Source organism: Cnephaeus nilssonii (genome assembly GCF_951640355.1).
Source record: "Cnephaeus nilssonii genome assembly, chromosome: 17".
Classification (NCBI taxonomy): domain Eukaryota; kingdom Metazoa; phylum Chordata; class Mammalia; order Chiroptera; family Vespertilionidae; genus Cnephaeus; species Cnephaeus nilssonii.
In genome coordinates, this window is record NC_137088.1 from 6,061,825 (window position 1) to 6,080,683 (window position 18,859).

An 18,859-nucleotide genomic window follows, 5' to 3' on the forward strand; every position below is an offset into this window, starting at 1 on the left:
GTGGAGCCCACATTGGGGGTGGGGAGGACAGCAGAGATGTTGCAGAGAGCCCTGCCACCTCCCCTGACCTCCTGAAGGGACCTGGGTCTCAGGGAGCCGGACTGCCGCCCCCCCACCCCCATCCCTTCAGCCTTGGTCCTGCTGCCTCCTAAAATTTGCTGGGGTGGCCTGGCCTCCGGGTCAGGGATCAGGAGCCCCCCTGGGCTCTCGGGAGGGAAGTCACAGTGTATTGCACATGCACATCTTGGCCCAGCGCAGGCCTCCACTCCCTGCTCTCTGGCCTCCAGCACCAGGGGCCTGGTGTGGCCTGGCCTGGGCCCCGAGGAAGGGTGGGCTCTCAGAGAGCTGGGTCAATATTTGTTGACTGACTCACCGATTGACCAAGTGTGAATGCCCAGCCCCCCCCCCCCTCAAGAGATGGGGTGTGTCCTGCAGGGCGGAAGCAGGGATTGAGTTTCAGCGGAGGGGGAGCGGTGGGCAGAGCCTGGCCCCGTGCCAGGCCCAGCACTGCCCACAGGCAGGGCGAAGCTGCCAGGAGCTTCCAGCAGGTAGGTAGGCCTGGCAGGGAGGGGGCACGGGGCACAGCGGGGCCGGGGGCTTGGGAGAACTGGAGTGGATGGTTGAATCAGGGGTGCCCGGTGTGGGGGCACAGGCTCAGGGTTGCCAAGGGGCTGGCAGAACTGGGAGGCAGCGACGAGCCCAACACGTAAGAACACTGGTCGGGGCAGGGAGACCATGGCCGGAGCGACTGGCAGGGAAGAAAGTAGCAGTTGTACGTGGGTGGGGGTCTCTGTCACCCATAGAATCTGACTATCTGGGGACCCAGGCCCGGCCCTTCTTTCCTCCAGCGGGCAGCACCCCTCCCCCTTCCTTTCACAGGTATCTTAGGAGAGAAAGGGGCACCAGAGGAGGCAGTGGGTGGCTGGGTAGGGAGAGGGGGTGCCAGGGAAAGGGGGGCGCTGGGGGAAGGAAGGAAGTGTTTGGAGAAGGGAGCACCTGGGTGGGAGGGGAACCTAGGGGAGAGTAGGGGGGGAGGGAGGGTGCATTGTGGGTGGAGGGGATATTGGAGGAGGCAGCTGGGGGAAGGAGGGGCCCTGGGGGGTGGCAGAGGGGGATAAGGGGTACCCGAGGAGGAACCGGGCATCTGGGAGAGAAAAGGGGCCCTGGGTGGAGGGAGCCAGCCTCCAGGGAAAAGAAGGGGGCTCCCAGTCTAGGGAGAGGACATAGGCAGGCTCCCCCACTCGGGGGAGGTGTTGGAAGGGGGAGCCTTAAGGGAGAGAGGGATATATGTGGGTGGGAGGGCTCTGCGGAGAGGGCAGGGGCCCCTGAGGGAGAAAGGGACCACCTGGGGGAAAGAGGAGATGCTAGGGGAAAGAGGGGACCCCATCCTTTGAGCACCCCTTCCTCCACCCCCCAGAACCCCGCTGGAAGCCACTGAACACAGGTGGTACTATGTGAGAGTTTGGCCCCCCAGGCTGGAACTGGATATTGGGGCACCCTCCCAGCCCCCCAGGCATGATGCTGTCCCCACCCAGTGAAATCAGCCCAGTCCCAACTTCCTGGCCACCAGTGTGACTTCCCTGTCCCACGTGGTGCCCACGGTGCCCAGGCCAGCCCGTCTTCCTGTCCCTCTGTCTGTCGCTGTTTCCCTCTCGCATGGCCCACAGCTCAGAGTTGGTGCCCTGGTCACTGTCGCTGGTCGCTGCTTCTGCCCCATCGCCTCTGAATGTCACTGTGCCTGTCCCTTGGTGTCATCACATGTTTTCTGTTGCTTGAGACCCCCTCTCCATGGTCACCGTGCCTGCCGGTCACTCGTGCACAGGCCATCGGCTACAACAGCCGTTCTGGGTACAGTTAGAGCTCATGGTGACCTTCCTTCTCCCCCCCGCTTTCCCTCGGGGCAGTCCCAGGCCACAGGTTTCATTCATTCAACCACTAGTTGCCGGGGGAGAGGCAGCTGGGAGCAGGCAGTAAACAAGACAAGCCCCTGGCCTCCGGAATCCATACCGACAGCCCATGTGGTCTCCAGAGTGTGTTCCAAAGGGTCCCAGGCTTCAAGCAAACCTGCTTTCGTCCCTCTCCCTCCTCCCTTCACCTTCCTCCCCTCCCCCTCCTCCCCCTCCCCTTCCAGGGCCACTGTGGCCTCTTTGAGAGGTGGGGGTTCCCCAGGGAACTTCGAGCTCCCCAGGGCCTGCGCCCTGCCCTCGGGGCTGGCTTCGTGGCACCTGCCACACCATGCCTCCGCTTCTGTAACTCTGTATCTCTGCTCCGGCTGCTTCCCCTGGTCACGCAGGGTCACGGGCCAAGGGTGTCCCTCCCGCTGATAAGACCTGGTGGAGCGGGGCGGGGCGGGGAGATGAGTTGAGCCAGGGCCACTGGGGATGAGAAAGTCAGAAAGGAGCGACTTCTGGGTCTGGCGAGCAAAGCAGCAGAAAGAAGAAAAGCCGCAGCTAGCAGGATTTAGGTTAGATGTGGAAAGAACTTGCACGGATGGAGGAATGAGCAAACCTCACACAGAGGTTTCCGGAAGAGTGGTGCCGGGGAGCCTGGGGTAGTTGAGAGTCACCTGCCGAGACGTAACAGGATTGAGAGCCCGTTCTTCCCCAGGTACCTCCCGTTCCGCGCTTCTCTCCCCTGGAACCGCAGGGCACACACTCAAGTGGCTGTTGGCAGAGTCTGTGCTTCTGACGAGTTCGGTTCCGTTTGCAGGGTTAAGAGTGTCTGTGCCTGCTTTGCCCGGCCGGCTCCCATCTGCTAAGCCTGCGCTCGCCGCAGCCTGTCCGCGTCTTCAGAGCCCCGCGTGCCGAGTCTGTCCTGAGTTTGCAGAGCATTTGTCTTGTCCGCGGAGCCTGTGTCTGCCCCGAGCCTATTTTCAGAGCCTTGTTTTCAGAGCCTGGGTCTCCTTAGCGTGCCCCGATCTCCCTGTGCACGAGCCTGGCTTCGTGATTGCAGAAGCGGCTCTGCGTGTGCAGCCTGCCCCGTGCACAGAGCTTGTCCGGGGTCCTTGTCGGGGACACGCCTTTCTGCCTAAAGACACTTCCTGTTGGCAAAGCGCTGCCTGTGTACGACACCTGTCCCCGTTGGAAGAACCTGTTTCCTCTGAGTGTCTCTAGACACTGTCCGTCTTTGCGGTCTGTTTCTGTTTCAGAGCCTGGTTCTGTCTCCAGAACCTGAGCCCTTTTGGTCCCGTCTGTGACGTTTTCCAAGGCCGCTGCCTGCATTTCCCGGGATAGAAACGGCCTCTGCTTGCAGGACCTATTTCTGATGAAGAGCTTCTCACGGTCGGGGTCACTGTCCCCCTGGGAGCACCGTGACTTTCTGCAGAGCCGGTGCCTGCCTGCACCCTTCACTCCTAATCCCACGTGTCCCCGTTAGCAGAGCCTGTCTCCAGAGCCCGTCCCTTTCTAGAAAGCCTGTCCCTGTTTGCAGAACCCGGGCTCTCTACAGAGCCCCGCCGTGTTGCGAGAGCTAGCCCGTGTCTGCGGCATCTGTGCTTGATCACAAAGCTCCTTTCCCTGCCTGCCGGCTGCTTTCGGCAAACCCCCGTCTCTGAAGGAACTTTCCCTGATACAGAGCCTGTCTGTTTGCAGAGCCTGTGTGGGCTTAGCCAACCTCTCCCTATCTGCAAGGCCTGTCTCTAGAGGCCTGTGTCTGGGTCTTTTTTCAGAGCCTGGATCTCATTGTCAAGTTCATGAATGTTTGCCCAGGCCCCCCCTCCCATCTCCCTGGAGGCTGGCTTCCAGTCTGCATCCCCCCCTCCCCCACCCTCCCCCTCCCACCCCTGCAGAGCCTGGCCATGCCTAAAGGGCCTTGGACTCAAGCGCCTGCTTCTGTCTGGGAAGTGTTTCTCTGACCGAAGATGCGGTGCCTGTTTGCAGACCTTAACTCCCCACCTCCCTGTCCATATCCGCAGAGTCTGTCCCTTACGTGGTCTGCCCCCTGTCTTGAGGGTTTGTCCCCCAACCACAGGCTGCAAAGCTCCCCAGACCTGCAGACCCTGTGGCTGCTGGCAGAGTCCTTTTCGGCATCCACAGTCTTTGCTTGTTGGCAGCCTGAATGAATTTCCCCGGGACGGTCCCTGGCTGCAGACCTCATTGTCGTTGGGTGAACCTGTGCCTGTTGCATCCTGTTCTTCCTCCTGAGGAAGCTGTGGTCCGCGTTTGCAGAGCCTGTGCTGTGTGCCCAGCCTTCTTCCGTCCGCATCGCCTCTCCCTCTCTGCAGGTGCCCGGTCCCTCTGCCTTGCCTGTTCCTAACGGTCCGCAGAGCCGCTGCCTGGTTGCAGCCCCGTCCCTGTGTGCGGAGCATGTCGGTGTCTCTAAGATTCAGTCTCATTTCAAGAGCCTGTCCCTGCTTCAGACTCTTCTCACTGGCAGAGCCGTGACCTGTCTGCATAACCTGTCACTGTCCACTGCAGATCCGCTGTCTGGCTGTCTGGCTGTCTGGCTGTCTAGCTGTCTGGCTGTCTGCATAGCCTGTTTCTAACTCCCGACTGTTTGCAGAGGATGTCTCTATGTCCAAAGCCTGTCCCTGCCCACAGCGCTCAGTCCTGTTTCAAGAGCACAACCACGGATGACAAACCACGTCCCTGTTTGCCAAGCCTCTGTGTGGCCGTCTGCAGTCACTGTCCTGGCTCGCGGGCGTTTGTGCGTTTATAGAGCCCTCCTAAGGACGGGCAGGTGAAGGGCTGTGAGGAAGGTGCTTCGGAGAGCTGTAGGCAGGGCGAGTCCTTGCTTGGAGGCCAGGGTCTGAGAACTCGGGCTCTGGCTTCCTTCCTCGCTCCCGTCTGGCCTAGGATGGACATCGGGAGCCTCCCAGACATCGAGAGCCACAGGGACCTCCAAATCTGGATCCTTAAGGTGAGGGGCACGGCCGGCCAGCAGTGTTTGCCACAGAATGGGTGTGAGCTCCGGAACTCGGCTCCTCTGGGCCTCAACTCAGAGGCCCGCCCACCCCAGAGGGCCATGGGTGTGTGTGTGTGTGTGTGTGTGTGTGTAGGTGGGGGGGGTCTCCTGAGTTGTCACTAGGCACTTTCCTCTCCCAGGACCTGAAGTTGGTGCCCGTGCCCGAGGGGGCTTATGGAAACTTCTTCGAGGAACACTGCTACGTCGTCCTCCACGTGAGCACTGGGGAACTGGGGAGTCTGTCGGAGGGGGTGGCCTGGCCCAGGTGAGGAGTCTGTTGGTGCAGAGTAAGCTCCGCCCCAGGAAGAGGCCTGCTAGAGTCCGTCCCACAAGGGGCTGCGGCCTCGGCGGCCTCTTCGCCCTCTCCTCCCCATTCCCGGTCCCCCGCCCGTGCTCCCCAAGGCCCTGGGCACATCTTGGACCTTGACCTCAGTGTTCACTCATGCCTTAGCCCTCAGCCCCTCCCCCACCCTGGAACCTCAGCTCCTTCCCCACCCACAAACTCCTGGGCCCTAGGTCCCCCAGAGCCTGAGGGCCACACGGGGGACGCCCAAGGACCTGCACTACTGGATCGGAAAGAAGGCAGACAAAGAGGCGCAGGGCGCGGCGGGCACCTTCGTGCGGCACCTACGGGAGACCCTGGGTGGCGCCACGGTGCAGCACCGGGAGGTGCAGGGCCACGAATCCGACTGTTTCTGCAGTTACTTCCGCCCAGGGGTCATGTGAGTTCAGCCAACACCCATTATTGCGTACAAGTTTTGGTGTGGACGCGTGTTTCTCGTTTCTCTTCGGTACACACGCAGGAGTGGACACCCATGTTCTGAGTTTGCTTTCGTGTTACTGTGCCCAGTACAAACATGCCTTTTGCTGTAAATATGTATTGAGTTAATAGTTGCAATATATTAGGTTGAACCATAGGAAATGGTCAATATTCGATCATCTCTGTTTTATACAGTTGAATCTAATACATGCATATACTGTATATATAAACACACACACACATGTGTACATGCACATGCAGGAAACATGCCACTTCTAAATATGTTCACCTACAGATGGGCATACCCACACACACTCATCAATACCTAAGTAAAATGTGGTAATTCATATATCATGTGTTATATAATTCCATTTATATGAAATGTTCACCTACATACATATATGTTGTTGCCTGAATTCCACACACTCACATCTATACTCACATGGATGAACAGATCACATTATGCCCCCACAGGTATACATGTATATATGCATGCATGTGTCCACATGTTAACACATGGATAAACACTGTTGCACCACATGTAGCCACGTGCTTGCACACATGGTCATATCTACTTGCACACATGTATTAAGCACATGTGTGTCCCCACTTGTGTGCATGCATGTGCTCATGCCTGCACTCACTCCTGCACGTGGCAGTGTATGTTCTTACAGGGACCCCATTCCCTCCTCAGCTACAGGAAGGGAGGCCTAGCCTCTGCCCTCAAGCATGTGGAGACCAACATGTACAACATCCAGCGCCTGCTGCTCATCAAAGGGAGAAAGCACGTGTCAGCCACTGAGGTGAGGACACCAGAGATGCCACTGGACTTCTGGGTCAGCTCGGACTTCGCGTACTGAAGCGTAGGGACGTGCAGAGGGTGCCGGGGGAGGGGGGAGGGGGACCATGGGCTGTCATCATGCCCAGATGAGCTATCTTTTCTCTAAATTTATTTTTCAGTCGCAGCTGACGCACATATTATATTAGTTTCAGGTGTACAACATAGTGATCAGACGTGTATATGACTTACAAAGTGCTAAGGCCTATCTTGAATGAGGAGAGAGAAGGCAGAGCCAGGTTTTAGGCCCCACCCCTGCCATGGCCCCTGTGACGCTCTGTTTCCCCATCATCTCGTGGCCATAGTAAGAAGCTGGGGTGGGAAGAGGGGCGAGGCAGACCAGAGGGTGCACCTGGAAGGTCCTTCTAAGCAGTACAAGGGGAAGAAGCGTGGTTTGGGGGGGGTGCACAGCCCCACACTCTCATACACATTGTCACTGTCACCCGTAGGCACACACACCGTCTCCCACTGTTACCCCTGGGGCCACTCTAGTGCATTGAGTGCCCTCACGTCCACCTGTCTGAAAATTAATGGGAAATACTGATCTTGGTAGAACAAGACCTTTTACTGCCATCCGACAGGAGTCTGGTGCAATGAACATTCAGGTGTTGGATGTCTGTGATGTGCATGGACCTGAGCTGTACACGTTAATGTCTACATGTCAAGTGGCAGCCCTGTGACTCAAAGACAATCCCACACAGGCTCACACATTGTCCCCCACAGACTCAGGGGCCCACGTCCCTGCTCCTGCAGGGACACCATGCAGCCCCAGTCTTTGCCCGTTATCCTGGAGTAACCGTTTACTCTCTGGATGCTAACTATGCTTATCCATAGATAACACACTGTTCCCCACACAGACACTGTCACCCATGAGCCCACACACTTGTTCGTATTTTGTGTTCCCCGCGTATGTACGAGTGCATGTACACACATGGGTACACATGCACACCCAAATTGTATACATGTGTGCATAGACAGCTACAGACATGCATTGCGTGAAAGCGTCATGGTCATGTCCGCCCTGTGAAATGCAGCATTCCCTGCAGCCACCCGTGCCTAGGGATGCACACAGCCACGGAGTGGCCCTCGGGGTGCCATATGGTTGCACAGATGTATGCCTGCTCACCACAGTAGTCGTGTCATGGTCATACACGCATACAGTTGCACACAGCTTCATGTACACGAGTGACATACCCGAGCTAGGTAGGGCCGGGCCGGGGAACCCCTCCACTCGGGTGCTGGAGGCCCGACGCCCCGCCTCCCGCCCTGCCCTCCTGGCTCTGGCAGGTGGAGCTCTCCTGGGAAAGCTTCAATAAGGACGACATCTTCCTGCTGGACCTGGGCAAGGTGATGATCCAGTGGAACGGGCCCAAGAGCAGCATTTCCGAGAAGGCACGGGTCAGTGTCTGCCCCCGGAACGAAGGGGTGCAGGAGGTGGGGAGAGGGGTGGTCCTCCAGGGGTCCGTTCTCCGGCCTGGCTCTCAGCTCCAACCGGAAAAGCAACTACTAGATGTGGACGGAGTCCAGGCCCTGCCCTGGTGGTCCCTCTGGGTGACAGGAAGGCCCCGGGAGGCTGTCTGAGGGGTAAGGGGCATGCTGGGGAAGCCCTGACCACCAGGTCCTCTCCCGCAGGCCATGGCCCTGACCTGCAGCCTCCAGGACAGGGAGCGTGCTGGTCGTGCACAGATTGGTGTGGTGGACGATGAGTTCAAAGCCGCTGGCCTCATGGAGATCATGGAAGCTGTGCTGGGCCGCAGATTGGGCAGCCTGTACGCCGCCATTCCCAGCAGAAGTATCAACCAGCTGCAGAAGGCCCGCGTCCACCTCTACCAGTGAGCAGACCTTGGGAGTGGGCAGGGCGGGTAGAAGAGGCCAGGCCTGCATGCCCGCTGTTACAACAAGAGCACAGGGTCCCAGAAAGCCCTCCGGGAAAGGCTCATGGGCTTCTGGGGCAGGCCATGTGGGACCTTGGGCCAAACCTATACTCTTGCACAGCTGCCTTAGAGAAACCCATCGTACAGACAGGGTGACTGAGGCCCTGAAAAAGCCAGGTGGTTGCCTAAGGCTCCACAGCTAGGCTGCAGTGAAATGAAGACTTCACCTCAAGGCCCCAGCCTCCATGCATCTGCCTGAGGGTCAGGGGAGGGGGGAGGAGGGCTTAATATGGCTAGTGTGGAGCCAGGCTGAGCTGGAGGCTGAGCTGACCACATCCGGATGCCTGCCCTCCAGTGTCTACCAGAAGGATAAGGACCTGGTGATCCAGGAGTTGGCCACCCGCCTACTGACCCAAGACCTACTGCATGAGGAGGTGAGGCCGGCCTAGCCCCAGGCACCCTCTCTGTCCCCACCTACCCCACCGTCCCCTCTGCCCAGCCTGGACCACCTACTGACCAGCCCCACTCTTGCTCCCAGGAGTGCTACATCCTGGACCATGGGGGCTGTAAGATCTACGTATGGCAGGGACGCAGGTCCAGCCACCAGGAGAAGACCATTTCCTTCAGCCAGGCTCTGGTGAGGCTGTGGGGGCCTGTCTCCGAGGGCCAGAGCGCCGCCCTGGGTGCTGGGCGGGAGGCAGCCCTTCCCTGCAGTCTGAGCCAGGAGACATCCGTGTCCTGTCTGATGGAGGACATGGCCCTGCATGGAGCTAAGCCTGGAGACACACCTCCCTGTCCGAGGGAGGAAAGGCAGCTCTGCCCAGTGGTCTGAGGGGGGCACAGGGCCCTCTCTAGGGAACTGGAGGCATGTGGTCTGCCCTGGGAGCCCCGATGTGGGGGGGGGGGGCAGTTAGCACCCAAGAAACGATGTGTCAAAGGACTATGTGGCCTTGCCTTGCACTGGGCGCCCCCCCCCCTCCTTTTTGAGGAGGGAAGACAGGCTCATGGCGGGGCCTTCCTGAGACCGGGACTAAGGGACCCTGCGTGTCCTCAGAGACCTCGGAGAAGTCGCTAGCGGCAGAGCCAGCTACGAAAAGCAGGTCATGAGCTCGGTTAATGACTGCTGCCCAGGGCTCGGCCGGCCCTGCAGCCTGAGCGACAGGTCCCCACGGGTGGAGCGCGGGGAGCAGGGGGCCCTCGGACATGGATGTCTCCTGGCTCCCGCCCCAGGGCTTCATCCAGGCCAAGGGCTACCCCACCTACACCAACGTGGAGGTGCTGAGCCAGGGCGCCGAGTCCGCTGCCTTCAAGCAGCTCTTCCGGACCTGGTCTGAGGAGCCGCACAAGAACAAGAACCTGGGACTGCTCCGTGAGTGGGAGGGGCGGGGCTGTGGGGGGCGGGGCTGTGAGTGTGGTCTGGGGGCGTGGCTTAAGAGCTTCACCCAGAGCCTGGGCAGGATGGGTGAGGGGGCGTGGCCCGTGGGCGGGATTGGTGAGGGCGTTGCCTGTGGGCGTGGCCTGTGGGCGGGATGGGCGATGGGGCGGGGCCTGGGGCGGGGCTGAAGGGCGGCACCCAGAGCCTGGGCTGGATGGGTGAGGGGCGTGGCCTGTGAGCGTGGCCTGTGGGCGGGATTGGCGAGGGCGTGGCCTGTGGGCGGGATGGGCGATGGGGCGGGGCCTGGGGCGGGGCTGAAGGGCGGCACCCAGAGCCTGGGCTGGATAGGTGAGGGGGCGTGGCCTGTGGGCGTGGCCTGTGGGCGGGATTGGCGAGGGCGTGGCCTGTGGGCGGGATGGGCGATGGGGCGGGGCCTGGGGCGGGGCTGAAGGGCGGCACCCAGAGCCTGGGCTGGATGGGTGAGGGGGCGTGGCCGGGGGAGGCTCTTGAACGATGGGGGCGGGTCAGGTGGAGGCCGATGAGGGCGCTTGTGGGGCCTGGACAGCGCAGCAGGCGCCTGTAACCTGTGCCCCACCCTCAGGTAAATTGAATCAGGTAAAGCTGGACGTGGTCAAACTGCACAGCCAACCTGAGCTAGCCGCCCAACTCAGGATGGTGGACGATGGCTCTGGGAAGGTGGAGGTGAGGAGCCCTGGCTTGGGGGGCTGCGAGGACCGGGGAAATGGGCACACAGCAGGGGGTAGGCTTTGTCTTCAGGTGAATGGTATGGCTGCTTAAAGCGACCCCGCTACTCTCAAATACACATCTACGCACAAAAAGGGACACTCAGGGGCGTGGGTACATATGCATACACCCTCCCGACAGCACATTCATATCATGCCTAACCCATCCTACACAGACATGGCCACTCGCTCACATAACGCTCACAGTAACCCTCAGACACTTATTTGTGCCCTTTTGTCATATGTATGAGAGCCATACCTATGATAATACAGACATACATACACCTTGTAATTGCACTTAATCACAACCCAGCACACAAGGGCAAGAATCAATTGCACAAATTCTACATCACACATGATGGGTCACATACAACCGCGAACCCACAGGGACACACCAACACAGGGACACAGTCCCATGATCAGTCATAGCCCCACACCCCCAACACACAGTCACATACCTGGCAGGCAAGAGGCAGGATTCTGGATGCTCTGGTCGGAGGAACCTCCCGCAGTGGCAGCTGTCAGCTCTGTGTGGGCACAGGATGCCCAGGCACTGTTTTCTGCCATGTCCAGGTGGGCGCTGTTAGCCCCACCTTCAGGTGGGAAAATGGAAGCTCACATAGGCTGACTGGGATTTGGCCAGGTTTGCCTGGTTCCAGAGCCCTGCCCACTACCCACAGGAACAAGAAATCACGCTGTTAAGTGTGAGGAAGTGTATTCATTGCAGTCTTTGCACAGGCTTTGTGTTGTCAAGTGACCCTTGAAAAAGGGAATTTCTCCCAGGGCCCTAAGGCCTTGCTCCTGCCCAGCTCCCGCTGCCCTGGCCTGAGCTGCGATCAGTTCTGCCAGGACCTGTCCACCCCTCACCCGTGCTGTGGCTGATGGGGTCAGGCTGGGGGTGGTGTGGGGCAGGGGGCAGGTCAGCCTTGGCAGCCCCTGGAGTCCTCACCACTTGTTTGTCCCAGGCACCACATGCCGACTCAGAGTCCTGGCTGAGAACAGCCCGGCACAAGTGTGGGGGGGTCCCAGGGCCCCCCGGGGGAAAGGGTCAGCTGCAGATCCTTGCACAAGCCCAGCACAGAGCATGGGGTGGGTGCAGAGTTGGGGGCGAGCCCCTTGCCTGCACAGACGAGGCTGAGAGCTTCCTGGCTAGGCACCGGGTGAGCTGGGGTGGAGGAGCCACCTGTGCCCCTTGGTCCCTGTTCCCCAGGTGTGGTGCATCCAGGACTTAGGCAGGCAGCCCGTGGACCCCAAGCTCCGTGGACAGCTTTGTGCAGGCAACTGCTACCTTGTCCTCTACACATACCAGAGGATGGGTCACATCCAGTACATCCTGTACCTGTGGCAGGTGCGCAGGCCCCAGGGGGGTGGCAGGCACCTCCCAGACCCAGAGCTGAAGATCTGAGAATGGGATGTAAGAGTTGCTCCAGGCCCTCCCCCTGCCCCCCGCCCCTGTGTGCAGAGCCACCAGGCCACCAAACAGGAGATAGCGGCTCTGAAGAGCAACGCCGAGGAGCTGGACCTCATGTACCATGGAGCCCTGGTGCAAGCGCATGTGACTATGGGCAACGAGCCCCCCCACTTCTTTGCCATCTTCCAGGGCCAGATGGTGGTCTTCCAGGTAGGACCCACCTTTGCTGCTGTGGCCGCAGCCTCATGGCTCCTCCCTGGGCCGGTGACCCTTATATATACACTAGAGGCTCAGTGCACGAATTCGTGCATGGGTGAGGTCCCTCCACCTGGCCAGCGATCGGGGCCAATCAGGGCCATCTCACCAGTCCTGATTGGGGCCAATTGGGGCCGGTGGCTGGTGACTGGGGAGGACCCATCTTGCCCAATCCCAGTCAGCCGGACCCCAGCAGCAAGATAACCTACCAGTCAGAGCATCTGTCCCCTGGTGGCCAGAGCATCTGTCCCCATAGTGACCAGTTGGTCAACAGGTTGGTCAACTGCTCGGTCAGACACTTAGCATATCAGGCTTTTATATATATAGATGCTATCACCTCTCAGGCCAGGGCCCAGTTGACCCCTGCCCCCACTCTGGTTTCTTGGTGCTTGTCCAAGGCCCAGGAGCTCCAAGGGTGATCCCTGCCTAAGTTTCTCCCTGCCCACCATCCTTAGTCCTCAGAGCCAGCCACAAAGCAGGAGCACAGAGGAGGAAGTTTAATGGAAAGCCAGGACCTTGCCTGGGGTCACACGGGGGGGCGGGGGGGGGGGGGGGAGCTGGCGCCTACTTTCTGCCTTTCAGCTGGGGGAACAATGTTATGCCCTGACTCCTTGGAGATGGGGCGAGGGATCCAGTTAGAAAGGCCTGGCTCTACCCTAGAGACAATGGACTCCTCACACTCCACACCCAGAGGGCCCAGAAAAACAGTGGTGGCTTCAAGAAAAGGATCCCTGGGCCTCGAGGCAGTTTGTCCCCCGCTGGGTCGCGGTGGCGGGGGGGGGGGGGGGGGGGGGGGGGGGGGGGGGAGGGGGAAGAGCAGCCCCTGGGAGCCCTTGCCCAGCTGATGCCTAGCCCTCCTGCAGGGGAGCCCCAGGCACAGTGGGAAGGGGCGGCCAGCATCCGCCACGAGGCTGTTCCACGTGCAAGGCACCGACAGCTACAACACCAGGACCATGGAGGTGCCGGCCCGGGCCTCCGCCCTCAACTCCAGCGACATCTTCTTGCTGGACACCGCCAGCATCTGCTACCTCTGGTTTGGGAAGGTACCACCAACACTGACCACTCCGGCCCCGGGCAGTGGTGCCAGGCAGGGATGGGGCCACTCCACAGGGGATGCAGACTTCTGTCCAACCTTAGATGGGCCTGGAGGGGGTGGGGGAGCATGCGTCCCCTCTGGAACCTGGGGAAAGTTATAAAGTGACAGGGGGGCCTGGGGCTGCACAGGTCAGAGCTAGGCTAGGCCCAGGCTGCCTCCCCTCCCTCCCGCCTGGACTAGGGAGCCTACCCCTTCTCACGTCTCCTGGGAAAAGGAGGAGGCCTTTGCCAGAATTTTCTCTGATCTTCAGCCTCCTAAACCATAAATGATCCCCAAGCCTGGGAGTCCCCCAGCCCGTGCTCTGGACCCAGAGAAGGTCCCAGTCCCTGTGATCCTGATCAGCTGGGGAGACAGAGGTCAGGAGGGGGCAGGAAGGGCGATCCCTTGTTCACGCCTGCCCCCCCATCAGCCTAGGCGTCCTGTGACTCGGGCCCCTGTGAGTGGGCGGCTGTGGGGCTGGCGGTGAAGACCCCTCCCCTGCAGGGCCTGACCCAACTATTTGCCTGCCAGGGCTGCAGCGGGGACCAGCGTGAGATGGCGCGGAAGGTGGTCACTGTCATCTCTGAGAACGACGAGGACAAGGAAACGGTGCTGGAGGGTCAGGAGCCTCCCCACTTCTGGGAGGCCCTGGGAGGCCGGGCCCCCTACCCCAGCAACAAGAGGTGACAGGGTGGGGAGGAGGTGGTTCTTACGCAGAGGATGAATCTGAGGCCCAAAGAGGGTGGACTAATTAAGGGTCACACAAGGAGCTGGAGGAGCCAGACTAGAACTGAGGACTCTTGGCTCCCCACCCCAGGGGGTCCCAAGAGCACAGCCCCCTCGGCTTCCCTCCCCAGCCCTGGGTAACTTGCATCGGGAAGATGCAGGGCGAGCAGGGCAGTGGTGCCCTCTGCTGGTTGAATGTGCTCCCTGCATGGTCCCAGTCCTGGACCACTGGCAGAAGCCATTCCCCAAGCCCACAGTCCCCAGGAGGGTGGGGCTGTGTGTGTGTGTGTGTGTGTGTGTGTGTGTGTGTGTGTGTATGGTGTGCAAGGACAGTGTACATGCGTGGTGTGTAAGTGCACAAGGGTGTGTATCAGGGAGGAGGGAGCTGAATCCTGGGCCCTTTGTATTGTCTGCAGGACCCGGTTTATACACCTCACTCCCCCAAGTCTCCTGAGCTCCTAAGTAGCACTGTCGCCCTCTCTCAGCCTAACTTCCCTCCTCCCGCCTTGGGCCTGAGGCTGATCCCAGCCAGGGGTGGGACCAGGGGCTCCTCTCTGCCAAGGACAGCAGGGCTCCGGCTCAGGCCACCCCACGAAGCCAGCGTCCCTTTCTGGTGCCCACTCCTGGGAAACTTCGTGGCACAGCTCGTGCCACAGCTGGCTGGAGCTAGACAAATCACCCAATCTGCTTTCCCCACTGACAGACCGGGACACCAGGCCCAGAGAGGAGCAGGGCGGGTGGACTCAGAGGAGGGCCGGCCCCTGGGGTAGGCGCCCCTGTGCTGCAGGCTAGCTCGGCCCAGGCCGTACCCCTCACGGCCTGTGCCCACACTGGCCAGCCTCCCCGAGGACGTCTCCGGCTTCCAGCCACGGCTGTTTGAGTGCTCCAGCCATCATGACCACCTGGTCCTCATGGAAGTGGTGTTCTTCAGCCAAGAGGACCTGGACAAGTATGATGTCATGTTACTGGACGCCTGGCAAGAGGTGAGACGGCGAACCCTGCCCTACTGGGGTGTGTCTGTATCTGTGTGACCGGGTGTGAGCGTGTCTTTGTGTGTTCCTCACCCTGTGAATACATGTAAGGCTGCAGGTGAGTCTGTGCAACTGTGACACCGAGTGTGCGACTGTGTGACCAAGGGTGTGAGACCGTGGATGGCTATCAGTCAGCCTTTGGGAGACTATGACTGTGGTCGGGAACGTGTGTGCGATTGGGACTGGCTTTGTAGTTCTGTGTAGCTCCCTCTGCCTTCAAATGGTGTCTGGCTCCAGGTGGCTGCCTGGGCTGATATGTGTCCATGTCAAGTGAGCAACTGTCAATTGAATGCCTGACCATGTGTGAATGTGAGATGCGTTTGCCTTTGTGTGGAACGGCTATGTGGTCAAGTTACTGCCTGTAACTGGCCAGACCAGCCACAACTGAGACTGTATGTGTATGAGGCCGACTGGCTGTGGGTGTGACTGAGTGACTGTATTTTTTTTTAGCATTTTTTTTATTGTTTAAAATATTACAAATAGTAGTACATATGTCTCCTTTTTTTCCCCATTGACCTTCCCCCGGCCTCCCCTACCCCCCAGCACATGCCCTCACCCCAACACTCCCCTCAGTGTCTTGTGTCCATTTGTTATGCTTATATGCATGCATACAAGTCCTTCGGTTGATCTCTTACCACGCCCCCTCAACACTCCCCAGCCTTCCTGCTGTAATTTGACAGTCTGTTCAATGCTTTTCTGCCTCTGTATCTATCTTTTTGTTCATCAGGTTATAATGTTCTTTATTATCCATAAATGAGTGAGATCGTGTGGTATTTTTCTTTCACTGCCTGGCTTATTTCGCTTAGCATAATGCTCTCCAGGTCCATCCATGCTGCTGCAAATGGTAAGAATTCCTTGTTTTTTATGGCAGCGTAGTATTCCATTGTGTAGATGTACCACAGTTTTTTAATCCACTCATCTGCTGATGGGCACTTAGGCTGTTTCCAAATCTTAGCTATGGTGAATTGTGCTGCTATGAACATAGGGGTGCATATATCCTTTCTGATTGGTGTTTCTGTTTTCTTGGGATATATTCCTAGAAGTGGGATTACTGGGTCAAATGGCAGTTCCATTTTTAAATTTTTGAGGAAACGCCATACTGTTTTCCACAATGGCTGCACCAGTCTGCATTCCCACCAGCAGTGCACGAGGGTTCCTTTTTCTCCGCATCCTCGCCAGCACTTGTCGTTTGTTGATTTGTTGATGATAGCCATTCTGACAGGTGTGAGGTGGTACCGCATTGTTGTTCTGAGGGACTGCATTTGCGTGGCCGGATAATTTCTGTGTGGCTAGATGCAATCGTGTTTGGGGCTCCCTGTGTTTCTCAGGCTGCATGTGTGCGACTGTGTAATCGAGTGCGGTTGTTTTTATGCACAACTGCGTGTGACTGTGGGTGACAGTGTGTGGCCGTGATTTGCCGTCTGACTGTGGCCGTGGATAACTGTGTCTGTGTAGCTGTGATCCTGTGTGTGTGTCCGTCACTGTCTATGACAGTCTGTGAATGTGATGAGGCGTGTAGACCTCCATGTCACTCCGGGCAACGCCAAAGCCCCTGCTCAGCCCTGCATGGCCTGGCAACCCCGCTCCCCCCGGGCCTGCCCCACTTCGGCCGCGATGGCCTCTGGGCCGCTCCTCCAAGGGCGGGGGGGGGGGGGGGGGGGGGCTCAGGCCTTTGCACTGGTCCTTTCTCCCGGTCACACTTTCTCCCCAGACATCCACACGACTTGCTGCCTCGCCCTGGGATCTTGATCCAAATGTCATCTTCTCAGTAAGGCTCCCCTGACTGTAATTTAAAATCACATTATTTCCACCATCACCACACTTATATTCTTTCCCTGCCTTATTTTCCTCCATCTGACATATTACACAGTTTTCTGTCTCCCCCAGTAAAAGGAAAGCTCTGACAAGGGCAAGGATTTTTTGTCTGTTTTTTTTTTTTTCTCTCACTATGGAATCCCCGGGCCCCCCATAGGTACTCAGTAAATATGTGCGGATTGAATGCATGTATGCACATATGCTTGTGACCTTCTGGCGTGTTTATGGGTGTGTGGACATGGCAGCCAGCCTGCTGTGTGTCTGGTATGTGTTTTGGGGGCTCTGAGACCAGCCGATGGACAGGGGTGGGAAGGATGCGGCCAGCTCTGGCAGCCCCTCCCCCGCCCTCTGTGGCCCAGATCTTCCTGTGGCTCGGGGAAGCCGCAGCCAGGCAGAAGGAGGAGGCGGTGGCCTGGGGCCAGGAGTACCTGAAGACCCACCCGGCAGGGCGGAGCCAGGCCACGCCCATCGTGCTGGTCAAGCAGGGCCATGAGCCCCCCACTTTCACTGGATGGTTCCTCACGTGGGACCCCTACAAGTGGACCGAGAGCGAGGTCTGAACCCCCAGCCCCACCCTAATCCAGGGGAGGGGGGCTTGCCCTGTGCAGACTGAGAGGAGGCATTGCCCTGCCTGTGGGGTGGGAAGGCCGGGTCTTGTCCTCAGACCCTCTTGGTGCCCTTCCCTCTCACCCCCTCTCTGACTCTTGCCCCCAGAACAACCAGTCCCACAGGGAGTTGGTGGAGGGCAGCCTGGAAGTAGTGTCTGCTGTCGCCGAGATAACAGCCGTGAGTACCGGGGCCTCCCAGGCCTCCCCCGGGGGCTGGGCTCGGTTGGCATGGTCCTGATGGGCAGAACGGGAAAGGGAGGAGCCAGGCCCTGGAAGGTGGCGAGGGTTGCAGCTGGGGGCAAGAGGGCCAGGGGGCTCAGTGTGGCCTCCCCGTGGGAGCCGACCCCCCACCGTCCCCAGCCTGAGTCCCCTCTATGGACAGGAGGTCAACAACTTCCGGCTGTCACGATGGCCAAGCAACAGCAGGACAGGCTCCGTGGCCCCGCAGGCCCACAAGGGCCCCCAGGACAGGTCAGAAAAAGAGCTGGAGCTGGGCCCCAAGGCGGGCGGCAGCAGCACCAGCACCGGGACCAGCACCAAGACCAGCACCAGCACCAGCACCAGCACCAACAGCTACCAAAGCAGCCCCAGACCCGTGGCCAACGGGTGCCTGTCCCGCAAGCAGTTGATGCACCAGGCCGCCAAGGACCTGCCGGAGGGCGTGGACCCAGCCCAAAAAGAGGTAGGTGCCCGAGACCCCGCCACTCGCTGCCCCCGCCCTGGGACACCTAAAACTAAGCTGGAGGCGCCTAGGGTGACAGACACCCCGAGGGTGGGCAGTGGGCAGGCTGTCCAGGGAGTTGTGTGTTCCAGAGACAGCGGCGGGCAGAGGGAGATGGGAGAGGGGAGCCCTGAGCCCTGGGGTGACACCTCTGGGCAGGACGGAATTCTGGGCTCAGGGGCCACCCTTCCCTGCCCCCCCCCCCCGCCCCCACAGTTCTATCTCTCAGACTCTGAGTTCAAAGACGTCTTTGGCAAGTCCAAGGAGGAGTTCTACAGCATGGCCAAGTGGAAGCAGCAGCAGGAGAAAAAGCAGCTCGGCTTCTTCTGAACCCAGGCCCTGCCCTGCCAGGGCCCTCCCGTGGCTGAGCCCCCGCGGTAACTCCCCAAGCGGACCTGAGCCCCCCTCCCCATCAATAAAAGCTCGTGGCCCTCACAGGTGTGGTGCGTGCGCTTTCACGTCGGGGTCACTCAGCGGGCCCGCCTCCGGGGAAAGGGCCTGTGGGGCTGGAGGGGGTGGTCGCTCTGTACCCGCCTCCACGGAGGGGTTCGTTTTCGGGTCCCTCCTGCCCAGCGGAACCGATAGAGCCCTCGGCACAGTGTGAGAGTGGGGAGGGGGAGAGTGAGGTGCTGGGGTTCCAGGGCTCTGACACACACACACACACACACACACACACACACACACGTGCGCGCACTTACAGGAATTTGCTGGCGTGCAGGTAAAGA

General features: G+C 59.6%; 1 protein-coding gene across 1 annotated transcript; it reads left to right on the forward strand.

Annotated features, from left to right (window-relative positions):
* The first annotated feature begins 1,143 nt into the window (after nucleotides 1-1,143).
* VILL (villin like) lies at nucleotides 1,144-18,588 on the forward strand. The gene is made up of 19 exons (XM_079794411.1): nucleotides 1,144-4,857; nucleotides 5,043-5,117; nucleotides 5,419-5,624; nucleotides 6,357-6,465; nucleotides 7,788-7,898; nucleotides 8,133-8,332; nucleotides 8,730-8,808; nucleotides 8,913-9,011; nucleotides 9,605-9,743; nucleotides 10,351-10,451; nucleotides 11,703-11,840; nucleotides 11,955-12,113; nucleotides 13,022-13,201; nucleotides 13,765-13,916; nucleotides 14,798-14,942; nucleotides 17,165-17,359; nucleotides 17,520-17,591; nucleotides 17,796-18,095; nucleotides 18,351-18,588. The coding sequence occupies exons 1-19, from the start codon at nucleotides 4,795-4,797 to the stop codon at nucleotides 18,462-18,464; spliced, it is 2,637 nt and encodes an 878-aa protein (XP_079650537.1). The 5' UTR covers nucleotides 1,144-4,794; the 3' UTR covers nucleotides 18,465-18,588.
* Nucleotides 18,589-18,859: the final 271 nt, after the last annotated feature.

What these genes read in the sequence shown, in the direction of transcription:
- VILL (XM_079794411.1), top strand. Translation starts at nt 4,795, where the DNA reads ATGGACATCGGGAGCCTCCCAGACATCGAGAGCCACAGGGACCTCCAA. An exon ending in ACTGCTACGTCGTCCTCCAC is followed by an intron (nt 5,118 to 5,418) that starts GTGAGCACTGGG and finishes CCTGGGCCCTAG; the next exon opens with GTCCCCCAGAGCCTGAGGGC. An exon ending in GCTACCTCTGGTTTGGGAAG is followed by an intron (nt 13,202 to 13,764) that starts GTACCACCAACA and finishes TTTGCCTGCCAG; the next exon opens with GGCTGCAGCGGGGACCAGCG.